Source organism: Sciurus carolinensis, chromosome 3 (genome assembly GCF_902686445.1).
Source record: "Sciurus carolinensis chromosome 3, mSciCar1.2, whole genome shotgun sequence".
In the NCBI taxonomy this organism is placed as follows: Eukaryota; Metazoa; Chordata; class Mammalia; order Rodentia; family Sciuridae; genus Sciurus; species Sciurus carolinensis.
This window is the reverse complement of record NC_062215.1, coordinates 89332911-89346834: the sequence shown is the minus strand read 5'-3', so window position 1 is coordinate 89346834 and position 13924 is coordinate 89332911. Positions and strand designations below refer to the sequence as shown.

The window sequence follows — 13924 nt, the reverse complement described above, 5'->3', positions numbered from 1 at the left end:
TGGAGAATATCAGGGTAAATGAAATAAATCAATCCCAAAAAACCAGAAACTGAATATTTTCTCTGATATGCAGATGCTAATTCACAATGGGAGCAGAGGTAGGAAAGAACAGAGTTACTTTAGATTAGGTAGAGACGAATGAAGGGAGGGGAGGGGGTCTGGGGATAGGAAGGACAATAGAATGAAACAGACCTTACTTATTACCTTATATACATATATGACTGAATGACCGATGTGATTCTGCAACATGTACAATCAGAAAGTGAGAAATTATACTCCACTTATATATGATGTATCAAAGTGCAAAAGGCATTCTACTGTCATATATAACCAAATCGAATTTGAAAATTTATAAAAAATTTTTTTTTTTTAATGGATGTGACACCATCGGGCTGGGGGTAGTAAGGACTACAATATTTACCTGATTATCTAGACCAATGTTAAAGAGTTGGTGTGGGAGTGGGAGTGGAGGGACTGTTTCCTGAAGGACAACCATCAAAATTTTTAAAGGATGAGTAAGAATTAGCCCAAGGAAGAAGAGGAGTATGAATTCTCATATAAGGGAACATCATCATGGAGGCAATTTACCATGAGGTAACAGTGGCAGAGGGAATACTTCTCATGAGAGTCGGATTTCTAAATGTTTGTTAGCTGAAATTTACCTCTAGAGTACCAGAAGGATCATAGTCTTATGATAACCCTAAATCTACTTACAACATGTGGCTTTTTCCCTTTAACTCATGTGTCCTTATAATGTACAATGTCTCTCTCCAAGGGGAAAAAATGACTTCTTACTTCCTAGATATCTTTCCATAGCTAGTGTTTTTCTGTGGGCATGGCAGACATTCTACACAGTTAGTACAGAAAGAATAATAGAATATAAATTTTTAATTTTGATTTATTAATCAGTAAAGTATATGGACAGTATTCCTCTCTTGTTTGCAGTTTTTCTGTTCATGTTTCAATTATTTTAGTTCAACTGTGGTCCAAAACAAACAATACATTTTAAAACTGCATGCCATTCTGAGTGGTATAATTAACTCAAACTTTCCCTTTCACCTGGTTCCCTTTGTCCAGAGTATCCACACTATATAGTCTACCTGCCTGTTAGTCATTTTTAAGCCTTCTTGGTTATCAGACCAACTGTCACAGTATTACAGCACTTATGCTCAAAGTAACTCTTATGTAGTAGCCTATCACTATGTCACTATACCTGTGTCACTCACCTCACTTCATCTCATTACATAGGCATAATATCATCTCCCAGCATTACCAGAAGAATGGAAGTATGGTACAATAAGGTACTCTAAAAGACCCAGACTATATTCACTTAACTTTTATTATAGTATTTTGTTAAAATTGTTCTATTTTTATTATTGATTTTGTTGCTGATCTCTTGTTATGCCTAATTTATAAATTAAACTTTATTCTAGGTACATATACTTAGGAAAATACATATTACCTGTACATATAGGGTTTAGTACCATCTATAGTTTCAGGCATCCACTGAGACCATTGGAAAATATCCTCTACAGATAAGGGGGAAATAGTGTATACATTATTTTAATTAAGTAATTCAAAAAGTTTTAAATCATAAAATTAAAGTATTTTCTAATTAATTTTTCACTGATGGATGGGACTTTATTCCATGGTATTTTCCTGAAGAAACTCAAATGGGTAGGGCATAGGAAAGTCTCTGACTGCATTTCTTTACCTAGTCTTATTGGCAATTCTCTAAGTGAAAATTATTGTGACATATTAGAAATATGTTTTAACCCATATTCTTCATTTTTAATATGTCTGCAAGGAGGGAAAACTGTGGATTCAGTGTTAAGAGACACCAGCCTTGGATAAAATGAAACTGCCAAATACCATTCCAAATACATTTCTGAATAAGAAAACAAAATTATACCATTGTGACTAATTTAGAACTAATCCCTGCTATTAACACTATCATGGACTATACAATGGAATATGACCTTAGAGCATGTCCTGAGAGAAGCTGTTCAAAAAGGAAAAGGTGAGAATCCCACATTGATTACTATAGAAAGGTTGGGTTGACCATTTAGTCATATGAACTGCATTTTAAAATATCAGTACAATTGATGATTCATTTTGATATTAAATGATATGGAATGGGAAAAGAAAGTCAATTGCCACATAAGAATTTCAGAAGCGATGGGAAAAGGAGACAACCTTTCCATAGGAGACATGGGCACACTTAGGTAGCAGTTTACTCTATATTATTTCTAAATGTTAAACCCTGGGAAAAACAGTCTGGTTGTGAAATACTGATGGAGTAGTGATGGGAACACAATCATTTCTTTAGGCACCGCAGTAAAAGAAAAAAGACAAAAACTATCTTGCAATGTATGTAATAGGGTGGAAAGAAGAAGTAATTCAAAATACAATACCTCTTTATCAACAGACAACATATAGTCAATGTGTTTAAACCTGCATTGTAGTCTTCTCTTTAGCATCTAAATTGATTCACAGTTTATTTCTATTCTCCACCTTCCCATCAAACATGGACAGGGAAACTGTGATTAGAATGAGTCTCTATTTTTCTCTTTTGGATCCCTTCAGTGCCAAATATTTTTAGAGCTTCATCTTTAATTTCACTGAGAGTCATCTAAATGAATGGGGAATGAGAAACTTGGCTACAGGAACTCAGATTTAATCTTCTTTACATTCTGATTCCTATAGCATCAAAAGCACCGTCTGATCTTATTGGCATTTTCAACTGCAATGTCAGGTTCATTTCAAAATTTAATACAATGTATTTGTCATCACTGCACTTCCTTCAGGAAGGACACAGATACCAAATGGCTACCAGTTGGTGGTCTGGAAAAGATAGCTTGCTGAAAATGAAAACTCTCTCCTCTAAACCTAAATAACTCATCTCCCATATTGTATATCTTGTTTCTGCAAGAAAATACTATTCCTTTTCACTATTTGATCTTTTAGTAATCCATCTAGGTAATGATAACAAAATAAAAGAATATTTACTCGCTTCTTGCTTCTGGAAGGACAGTAACACATTTCATAGATTTCAAAATAACTTGTGCAGCAGGAAGCAAGAAAGAATAGATTACAATCAATACTATTGTTGACTCTGACTGAGTGTAAGACACACCTTCCATCAATCTAGCCTCAAAAATTATGAGGCTGCCCATCAGCCCCATTTGGCTTAGAGCGGTACTTTCCAGATTATGGTCCCTGGATTAGCACCATCAGCATTTCTTGGGAATTTGCTAGAAACAGAAATTCTCACATCCCATCCCAGGTCCACTGATTCAGAAACTGTGATGGCATCACAAATATGTGTTTTTACAATTTCCAGGTGGTTCTGGGAAACACTAGTTCCAGAACCACTGGACAAGAACAAAGATGGAGCCTTGAGCAATAAGTTTTCACAGTTCAGACCCAATTTTTCTGCACAGTTAACCACCTTAACACCCAAAAGTGGTCTGTTTTCATTGTTCTCAATCAGAATCACTACACTAACACTTTAGAATACAAATATAAATACAAATATAAATAACCAAGCTCTCGCCCTGCCCAACAGCCATATAGTGACTCAGTTGGTAGGAAATAAGACTCAGAATGATAGCATAAGCTACACAGATGTCCTAACTCAAAAATAAATGGAATTCAATGATATTTTTATGCCTTCAAAGGGAGAACAGAAGCATTTGAAGCTGTTTATTTTCAAAAAATTGATAAATGTGTTATTCAAAATATTGAATGATCTCTCACAAGCACTCTTTTTTTCCTATGGAACACGATTCTTTAAAAATCATCATTAGTATGGTTTGATTAATTTAAATCATATATCTTCTACAGAAGTGGATCTGCTAAATACCTTTTTAAGTATACATGCTTCCATTTGAGTTGCACTATCTAAAACTCTGGCAAAGACTCTTGGCAACCAGCAAAAGAGGAAGAAGAGAAAATGGCTCTGGCAAGACTGCAGCAGTCAGTGAAATTCCTCAGCTAAAGAGGCGCAGGAAACTTCATTTGGAATTTCAGGGGGCATACACAAAAATGTTAAGTGGTTCATAAAATGTGGGCAGGACACTACACTGTGTGCTATAATCCAATAAGTCTGTCTAAACTGAAAGTGCATTTCTCTAAATTTGCATTGTTTACATAAAATTCATGTGCATGTTTATTGAACCCTTCTTTGATCCCTTCAAACAGTTGACAATATAGTTTAAGATTTCCATTCTCATGCAAAGTAGGATTTTTTTCCTACTCAAAACAAATTTTTAAAAACTGATAATGTAAGAAAAATAATACTTTTTTAAAAATTATTATACATTCCAAAGTTCACATCTTAATAAAGTGCAGGTCTATTTCAACCAAGGTGCCACTGCTCAAAACTTCATAATTTAAATATGTTTTGGACCTTCTACATTTTCAGTGGTAGTTCTCAATTTGTAGTGTGTCTTTAATAGGTTGATTCACTGCAGGACATCTACTTATGTGACAAAGAAATACCTGATGAATAACTAATTTCTCTTTCTTCCTAAAATACAAGAAAATAAATATTGTGGTGAAATAGAATTTGGAAATTTTAAGAGAAATAAAAAATATAGAGAGGAGGAGGAAAACAGCACTTGACAAAAACGAGATACAGCATAATCAAAGGGTTTACAAAATAAAGACTTGTAAACACAAAAGGGATTTTATTTAGAATTCTGTTGAGTCACAAAATAATCTTTTATCTGAATGGAGTTTGACATTATCCACAAAGGTAAGCCAAAGAACATTTCTCAAGATCTTAAAAATACAAACAAAACAAAACTTCCTTTCCATCAGATTTAAAAACAGTTAATCCAACTCAGGTAAGTGATCATTCTAATGTTTTCCACCAATCAAAGTCATCCCTTAAGAAGTATTTATGGCATTCAAACTTATAAGGACATGCCACTTTAGATAAGATTAAAGATCACCTTCTTGGATTGTTCAAGGTTAATAGTGAAAAACAAAGGTTCAAAGAAAAATGACCTTGGAATGAAAAGCAGAGTTCATTGATAATGGGAAACTGTTCCTTACGCTTTCTGTGCAAATACAGGCAAACCTTAAGGAAAATATTTGCTCTTAAAATGTCTAGTGCAAAGGTGAAAATAAAAACCTGAATATCTAGGGGGGAATAGAGCAACACTGAAGAACTTTAATTCCATGTACCTACCAGCATAGAAACTTTGAACTTTTGGCTCTTTACATTTTCCAGTGTGGGTGTTTGCTTTCTACAAAGGCAGAATATATCCTGCATTATCTTTGATTAAATATGTTTGCTGAAATACAGATAAACTTTTTCAAAGCAACCTATTTGGCAAATTATGGCACAAAGTTGGAGGTGAGCGCTCAGGATCTGATGAGCCCATCAGACAGATTCGTGTTTATCCAATGACCCTGCCCACCATTCATAGTAGATACATGAAGAATGACAGATAGGGAACCCTTGCAAGTGACTGGGTACACCGACTACTTCTCTCACATTATAGAGTTTTTCTCAACCTGTTCTAAAAAGATGTCACAAAGAGGGAAAATTTTCTCAATTGCCAGTGAAACCTGGCAATGCTGTGCCAGTTATGTTTGAGAATCAAAGTTTAAAATAAAGTGAATAATGTTTAAGTGTATATAAATAGGCCACAAATGAAATCCACAATTCTTTATAATTAACATGCATCAATAAAAACTTCTTAAAAATAAAACAAACTCATGTCAAAAAAAAAACCCACAGTAAATAAACTTAATAATCTAGGGGAGAAATATGCTGGGTTCACATTTTTGTATCACATTTCATTTACATTTAAAATGTCTCCTTTGAAATGAGGAAATGTACATATAAATGAATTAAGAATAACCTATGTACACCCAGTAAATTTCTGTAGACCCATAGTTGATGTTGAGACGATGTTGTACAGAGAAGAGAAATCAAAGTTGTCCAACCAATCAAAGACATAGATATCATATTCCATAGCTGTAGAAATTCATAGACGACTACTTGGATCTTAGATGATTCAAGGTAGATCACATACTTAAATAAATTCGCAGATTTAGGCAAATCAACAATTGCTGGAGGTTTTCAAGATGGCAGAATAGAGGAGGTCACTTTCCTGGCTGCTCTGTGGCATGAAACCAAGAAAGCACACAGGCAGCTTTTCAGTATGTGAAATACTAGAAACCTTTAAGGACACTATAAGTCCATAGGGCAGAAACTCTATTGCCTCAGATCCATACAGTTAGATGAGTAGACACACAAATGACATGAAAAAGCAATGGAACAAAGCATCCCAAAAAAACCAAGATACTCCAATAACAGAATCCATTATACCACTGTGGAAGAACTGTCAGATGAGTTGTTTAGAATGTACATAGTTAAACTGATCTGTGAAGTAAAAGATGGTATAAGGAGTGAAATCAGAGGGAAAATACAGGAAATGAAAGATCACTTTAATAAAGAGATAGAGATTCTGGAAAAAAAAAAAAAAAAAAAAAAAAAAAAAAACAAGCAGAAGTCCTTGAAATGAAGGAATCAAAAAACCAAATTAAAAATTCAATTGAAATCACCACCAACACACTGGATCACTTGGAAGACAGTTTCAGATAATGAAGACAAAATATATAATCTTGAAAACAAAGTTGAACATGAAGAACAGATGTGAAGAGACCATGAATAGAACTTCCAAGAAATATAGGATAACCTGAAAATATCAAACTTAAAAATTTATTGGGATAGACTAAGGGTCAGAGATACAAACCAAAGGAATGCACAATCTTTTTGATGAAATGATATCAGATAATTTCCCAAATCTAAATAATGAGACTTATGGGACTCCAAATACACAAAATTACAACAGACCTACACCAAGGTACATTATTATGAAATGCCTATCATACAGAATAAGGATACAATTTTAAAGATTGCCAGAGAAAAATGACAGGTAACATTTAGAGGGAAATCAATATGGATCTCAGCTGATCTCTCAACTCAGACTCTCAAGTTAGGGTGTCTTGGAATAATATATACATAGACCAAACACTGAAAGAAAATGAATGCCAGCTAAGAATACTATGCCCAGAAAAATTAAACTTCAGAATTAATATGAAATAAAAACCTTCCATGATAAACAAGAGTTAAAACAATTCACAACTAGAAAGTCTGCACTACAAAACAGTAAGATATTTAATGAAGAAGAAATGAAAAATAAAATGAAAATTAGCAGAGGGAGTAACTACACTAAAAGAATAGTGGATAAATGGGCAAATTCAAATTAAAAACCCAAAATAAATCAAAATGACATGGAATAAAAATCACATCTCAATAATAACATTGAATGTAAATGGCCTACATTCATCAATCAAAAGACATAGAATCTAATAGATTAGATTAGAAAACAAGACCCAACAATAAGTTGTCTCCAAGAGAATCACCTCATAAACAAAGACATCCAGAGACTGAAGGTAAAAGGATAGGAAAAAACATACCATTCACATGAATCTCGAAAAAAGTTGGGGTTTCTATTCCCATACCAGATAAAGTATACTTTAAGCCAAAGTTAGTCAGAAGGGACAAAGAAGGACATTTCATATTGTATAAGGGAATTATACATCAAGAAGACATAACAGTCATAAATATTTATGCCCCAAACAATGGAGCATCTATGTACATCAAACAAGCCCTTCTTAATATCAAGAATCAGACAGATCACAACATAATAATACTGGGTGACTTTAATTCACCTCTGTCACCACTGGATAGCTCCTCCAAACAAAAACTAAATAAAGAAACTATAGAAGTAAAAAATTCAATTAATAATTTAGATGTAGTGGACATATATCGACTATTTCATGCATCAATGTCTGAATACACTTTCTTCTCAGCAACACATAATCCTTCTCTAAAATAGACCATATCTTATGCCACTAAGCAACTCTTAGAAATACAAATAGAGCTAATACCTTATATTCTATCGAATCATAATGGAATGAAATTAGAAATCAATGATAAAATAAAAAATAGAAGCTATTCAAACACATGGAGACTAAATAATATACTATTGAATGATGAGTGGATACCACCAGAAATCAGGGAGGAAATAAAAAGTATTTAGAGGCAGATAGGAATAGTGATACAACATATCAAAATCTCTGGGACACTATGAAGGCAGTGCTAAGAGGAAAGTTCATTGCATTGAGCTCATTCATCAAAAGAATAGAAAATCGACACGTAAATATAACCTAACATTGTATCTCAAATCCCTAGAAAAAGAAGAACAAATCAACACCAAAAGCAGAAGAGAGGAAATTAAAATTTGGGCCAAAAATCAATGAAATTGAAACAAGATTTTTTTTAAAATCAATGAAACAAAAGTTGGTTCTTCAAAAAAAAAATCAATAAAATTGATAAACCCTTAGCCAAGCTAATGAAGAGAGAAAAAACTCAAATTACTAAAATTAGTGATGAAAAAGGAAATATCTCAATGAACACTACTGAAACACAGATGATAATCAAAATATTTTGGAAATTTATACTGCAAATAAATAGAAAATGTTGAAAACATTAACAAATTTCTAGAAATATTCAATTGATTCCAAATTGAATTGAAGGACATAGAAAATTCAAACAGATCAATCTCAAGCAATGAAATTGAAGATGCTATCAAAAACCTACCAACAAAGAAAAAGCCAGGACCATATTGATTCTCAGCCAAGTTCTATCAGACCTTCAAAGAAGAACTACAACAATCCTCACCCTGCATAAAACTCAACTCAAAGTAGATCAAGGACCTAGGCATTAAATTAGAGACCCTGTATCTACTAGAAGAAAAAGTAGGCCCAACTCTCCAACATGTTGGCTTAGAAACTGAATTCCTCAACCAGACTCCTAAAGTACAAGGAGCAAACTCAAGAATAAATAAACGGTATGGTATCAAACTAAAAAAACTTCTCACAACAAAGGAAACTATCAAGAATGTGAAGAAAGGGCCAACAGAATGGGAGAAAATCTCTGCCACCTCTGCCTCAGAGCATTAATCTCAAGGATATATAAAGAACTCAAAAAAGTTAACACCCAAAAACCATTAACCCAATCACTAAATGGGCAAAGGAACAGAACAGACACTTCACAGAAGAAATACAGATGCTTAAAAAATATATAAAAAATGTTCAGTATCTCTAGCAATTAGAGAAATGCAAATTAAAACTGCACTGAGATTCCATCTCACTCTAGTCAGAGTGGCAATTATCAAGAAGTAACAATAAATGATGGTGAGGATGTGGTAGAAAAAAGTACACTCATACATTGCTGGTGGGACTGCAAATTGGTGCAACCACTCTGGAAAGCAGCATGGAAATTCCTCAAGAAACTTGGAATGGAACCACCATTTGACCCAGTTATCTTACTCCTTGTTATATACCCAAAGGACTTAAAAGCAGCACATTACAGTGATGCAGTCACATCAATGTTTATAGCAGTTCAATTAGCTAGGCTATGAAACCAACCTAGATAGTGATAGTTTTATTTTCATCTTGCTGAGTTTACCAATCATTTCATAGACCATTTACTTCAGCATTTATTCAGTACTAAATGGTTTAGACCAAAATAAATCATCTTATATTTGATTAAAAGTAATTCCAAAATTTATATTACATTTAATCAGACTTGAGCTCTATTAGAATTTGCAAGAATGACTTGCTTTCTCTTCCTCTTTTATAGTTGTCCATATGAACTCACTTCAGGTATCTTGGATAGAGGTATATAAAAAGAAACCTTCGCATCCCAACAAAACATCAATGTCCCATTCAGACTGTGGAACCAAGAGTTTTCTACACAACTATGATCACTCTTCTGTAGAACTCTTGTCAGTGTCTTCCTGAATGCTACTGTTGCCTCCAGGAAAATGTATTCTCTTCCCCAGAACTCTGTTCAGACCACTAGCTTGGAAACTTAAAAAATATACAATCTATGTCACCTTGAAATCACTGACAAACCAGCAATAGCAATTTTTTTTGTGTGTGCATCTTCTACTTCTTTTTTTTTGTTGTTTTTCTCTTTAGTTATATGTGACAGTCAAATGTATTTTGACATATCATACTTACATGGAGTATAACTTCCAATTCTTGTGGTTGTGCATGATATGGAGTAATGCTGGTCATGTATATGAACATAGGAAAGTTATGTCTAATTCACTCTATTGTCTTTCCCATTCCCTCTCCCTTTTCCCAATTCCTCCCTGTCCAATTCGGTGAATACTATCAAATGTTCCTAAAAAACAAGAAATCACAGGAGACTATTTTCTCCAGACATTTAAATGAGCATTAAAAGTTCTGTTAATTCTTGTAACTATGCAAAGACCCTGAAAACATGTGGAGTCAGGTGAGAACCTCTCTGACAAATTTCCATCATCAATCATTCAGAATCACACAGAAGTTGAATCACAAAAAGTACAAAGAGCTCATTTTCAGTTTTTCCCTGGATGCAAGTCTGCTTCAGCTATCAGATGTGTAGTATCCCAGACAAAGGAGTCATCAGATATTTAAAACAACAAAAATGTCATAGAGCTGATGTGAACCAGCATTAATTCCCACTTTTCCCAGAAGGAGAGAATATATGTAAACAACAAAAATTAATCATTTCACAAGAATAAGCAAAAAAAGTCTAAAACTGCTATGATATGGTAAAGTTGATACCTATACAACTATTGAAGAGGTTGCAGCATATACTGCAAATGAAAATCCTACCCCATGTACATAAGATACTTGACCATTCCCCAACACCTACTATTACACAACACAGCACCATTGCTGGCACTGCATCCCAACCAAACTCAGGATATTTCTGTTTTCTCAGCTGGAGGCTGGGAGGAGAAGTAGATATTCAAATCTTCAGTATCATTTTCATTTTAGAAAAGAATGTTCTTTGAACAATTTCCACAGGACAAAATGTAATAATAAACGTGCATTATAAGCTGATTTTGAATGCTTATGTATCAGGCACTTTACTAATCATTTTAATGTAATGAATTTAACTCTCACAGTCTTGACAATAAGTGGTAGCTTTATTATTCCCTTGTGAAAATTGAAGGGAAATATGCTGCCACAAATTAAATAATTTTCCTGAGACCATTTAGCAGGTGAGTACCAGAGTAAAAATTCTAACCTGTGTGACTCCAGAGCCATGTTTGAAACCTCTTAACACTTCCCTTTGAAACCACACTAAACACAGAACAAGTCAGTGTCCAGATGTGTGAGGTTTTCCCTACTCCAAGAAACTCTGCTTTAGCAGGTTTGTCTGACAGTTCACCTGGATTTCAACACTATCTACTTGGAAATAGCATCAAATCCAACAAGTAATGAGCTCCATCCCCCAAAACTACCCCAGATTCAGATGCCAATCAAAAGCCCTAGACAGTCTCCTATGTTTTTGACAGATAGGTTATAAGTCAGGATTCCTACAACCCTCTCTGTGGATCCTATAATCTGCCCAGATGGGTCACAGAACTCACAGAAATACCTTACTTATGTTACAGGTTTACTATAGAGAACATTACAAAGGATATAGTTGAACAACCAGAAGAAAGAGATACACAGGGCAAGGTTCTGGGTAAGGAATATGGAGCTTCCAAGACTGGTCTGGGTACACCACCTTTCCTGTACCATATGTTAGAAAATTTGGAAAATATCTGGGCCCCATAGTTCAGGGATTTTTATGGAGACTTCATTATCTAGGATGATCAAATGCTAGCCCCTTTCCTCTTCCTAGAGGACACAGGGTAGAGCTGAAAGTTCCAAGTCATGGCTTGATCTTTCAGATGACCAGGACCAACCATTCCTCCAGAAGTCAACCAAGAGCCATCTCATGAGGATAAAAGATACTCTCATCACCGAGGGAAATCCAAGGAAACCAGGATCAAAGACCAAATTTTAAAACAAGCACCCTATTGCTCTGGGAATAGCAAGGATTTAGAATCATTGTGCCAAGAACCAGGAATAAAGAGCAAAATATGTATTTCTTATTATAAATCACAGTATAATACAAAGAAAAACAACACAAAGGTGATCTTATTTGCCTAGGTTATTAAGTTGTACATATGCTACCACAAAAAAAAAAAAAAAACATTATTTGGTAATATTAGAACCAGTCACTATTAATTTTTACTATTTACTGTAGCTATTACAATCTGTTGTCACCTTCTATTTAATTAAAACACCATCTGGATTCTGGAGGTAACCAATTAAATCATCTGATAAAAATGTATATTTGTCTAATTATTTTAGTTATTTAAAAGAAGAAAAAAAGGAAGGAAAGATAAACAAAAGAAAGGGGAAAGAGGAAAAGAGAGAGAGAAACGAAAGGAAATAGTGCACCGTAAGTCAACCCTGTGTAGATGCTAATACCCATTCTGAATCCATTATGCAATTTCTTTCTCTTCTATGGATTATTTCACTCTATAAGTCAAAACACTTCATCCTGCACACCAAGAGCAAAGGGGGTTTCTTGTGGCAGAGCTGACATACTCAATATTCTTCCAAGAGACTGAATATTTTTTAATTTCTAGGATAAAGATTTTAAATGTCACTTTTCTCATTGCCATGTGACTTACATATTTTAAAATCACCCTTCATTCCCAACAAGGATTGTACCAGAAGCTTGCTGATCACAGAAAGACATCATTATTAATAGTTTTCTAAGTCTTGACAACTTGAACTTAAAAATGGTTCTTTGGAAATGTTAGTATTATGTCTAGAACTGATTCTGCTCGGATGCTATAAAAATGGAAAGATTTCACTTACTATTTTTTTTCTTTTTAACATGGAATCTTTATAAGGAAGCACTTGTTAATAATATATAAGGACATATTATATATGGAACTTAAAATAAGCAAATAAAACTTGTATTGCTAAGTTGAAGACTACCCAAGAAATTTCTATTTTCCATCTGTTTTGGAAAATTAAAAACTCCAGACAACTCTCCAGGACCACTGCATTGCATTCAGGCATAATCAAATAGTATTCATATTTTGGAGCATGTGGTCACATAGGAAGTGACTGCCATCTCCTTTGCCAGCAATGTGTCCCTTGACGGAACCACGAATATTCAAGCATAGAAAAGGCCATGCCTCTCTCCTTCAAGAAAATGACTTTTGGAGAGTGGTCATATGTCCTCTGACTGATATCACAACACCTGTAGTGCATCTTTGGATCATACCTCGGTCATCCTGACAGATGGCCTTTAGGATGCGATGTCCCAGGCCACATTTTCCATGATCAGGGATACAGATCCCTTCTAATGCCAGCCATCGATAACACATTGGATCTTCACAAGGAACAGATTCCACCAAATGAGGGCAATGTCCCGCAGGCCCTGTGGATTCCATGAGGACATGGCGCTGCCTCATTCTAAATCCTGAAAGGAAAAAGGACACAAATTTCACAGGATTCCACGCTTAGCCCACAATGGAAAGAAGCAGCTGCTATGTGAGAGATGAGACTTATATATAAATACTTAGAGCTCTAAAGCATATGTTATCTTGATGTGTTTTAATTTTATGGGATGTGGAAGAATAAGAAGTTGAAAGGAAAAAAGAAAATGGAAAATAATTAGAGCAGAATATCTGTCTTGTATTCATTTGCAACCTAAAAATTGGAGAGGCCACATATAATCAAATGAAATAATAAATAGGGTATATCCACAGGTTTTAACAAACCAGTAAAATAAAAGGAGACTCCCAAAAATGACCTTATCACAAATAAATCCACATTTTCTTCTTGCTGTTGTTTTTGACACTCTTGCTACTCTGCATTAAGCTGAAACACATCTACACTTTGGCGTGTCCCTGGTGCTTACCACTCACAGCTTCTTACTTTGAGATTTCCATATATTGCTTCACTGAGATTTCCACATCAGCCT

The 13924-nt window shown here is 34.4% G+C and overlaps 1 protein-coding gene across 1 annotated transcript in view; it reads right to left on the bottom strand.

Moving 5' to 3' along the window:
• Positions 1 to 13924, bottom strand: part of Thsd7b (thrombospondin type 1 domain containing 7B) — a 715164-nt gene that overhangs the window by 443247 nt on the left and 257993 nt on the right. Inside the window, 1 exon segment of the mRNA XM_047545870.1 lies at positions 13223 to 13420. Within this exon segment, the coding sequence (XP_047401826.1) occupies positions 13223 to 13420 (198 nt within the window).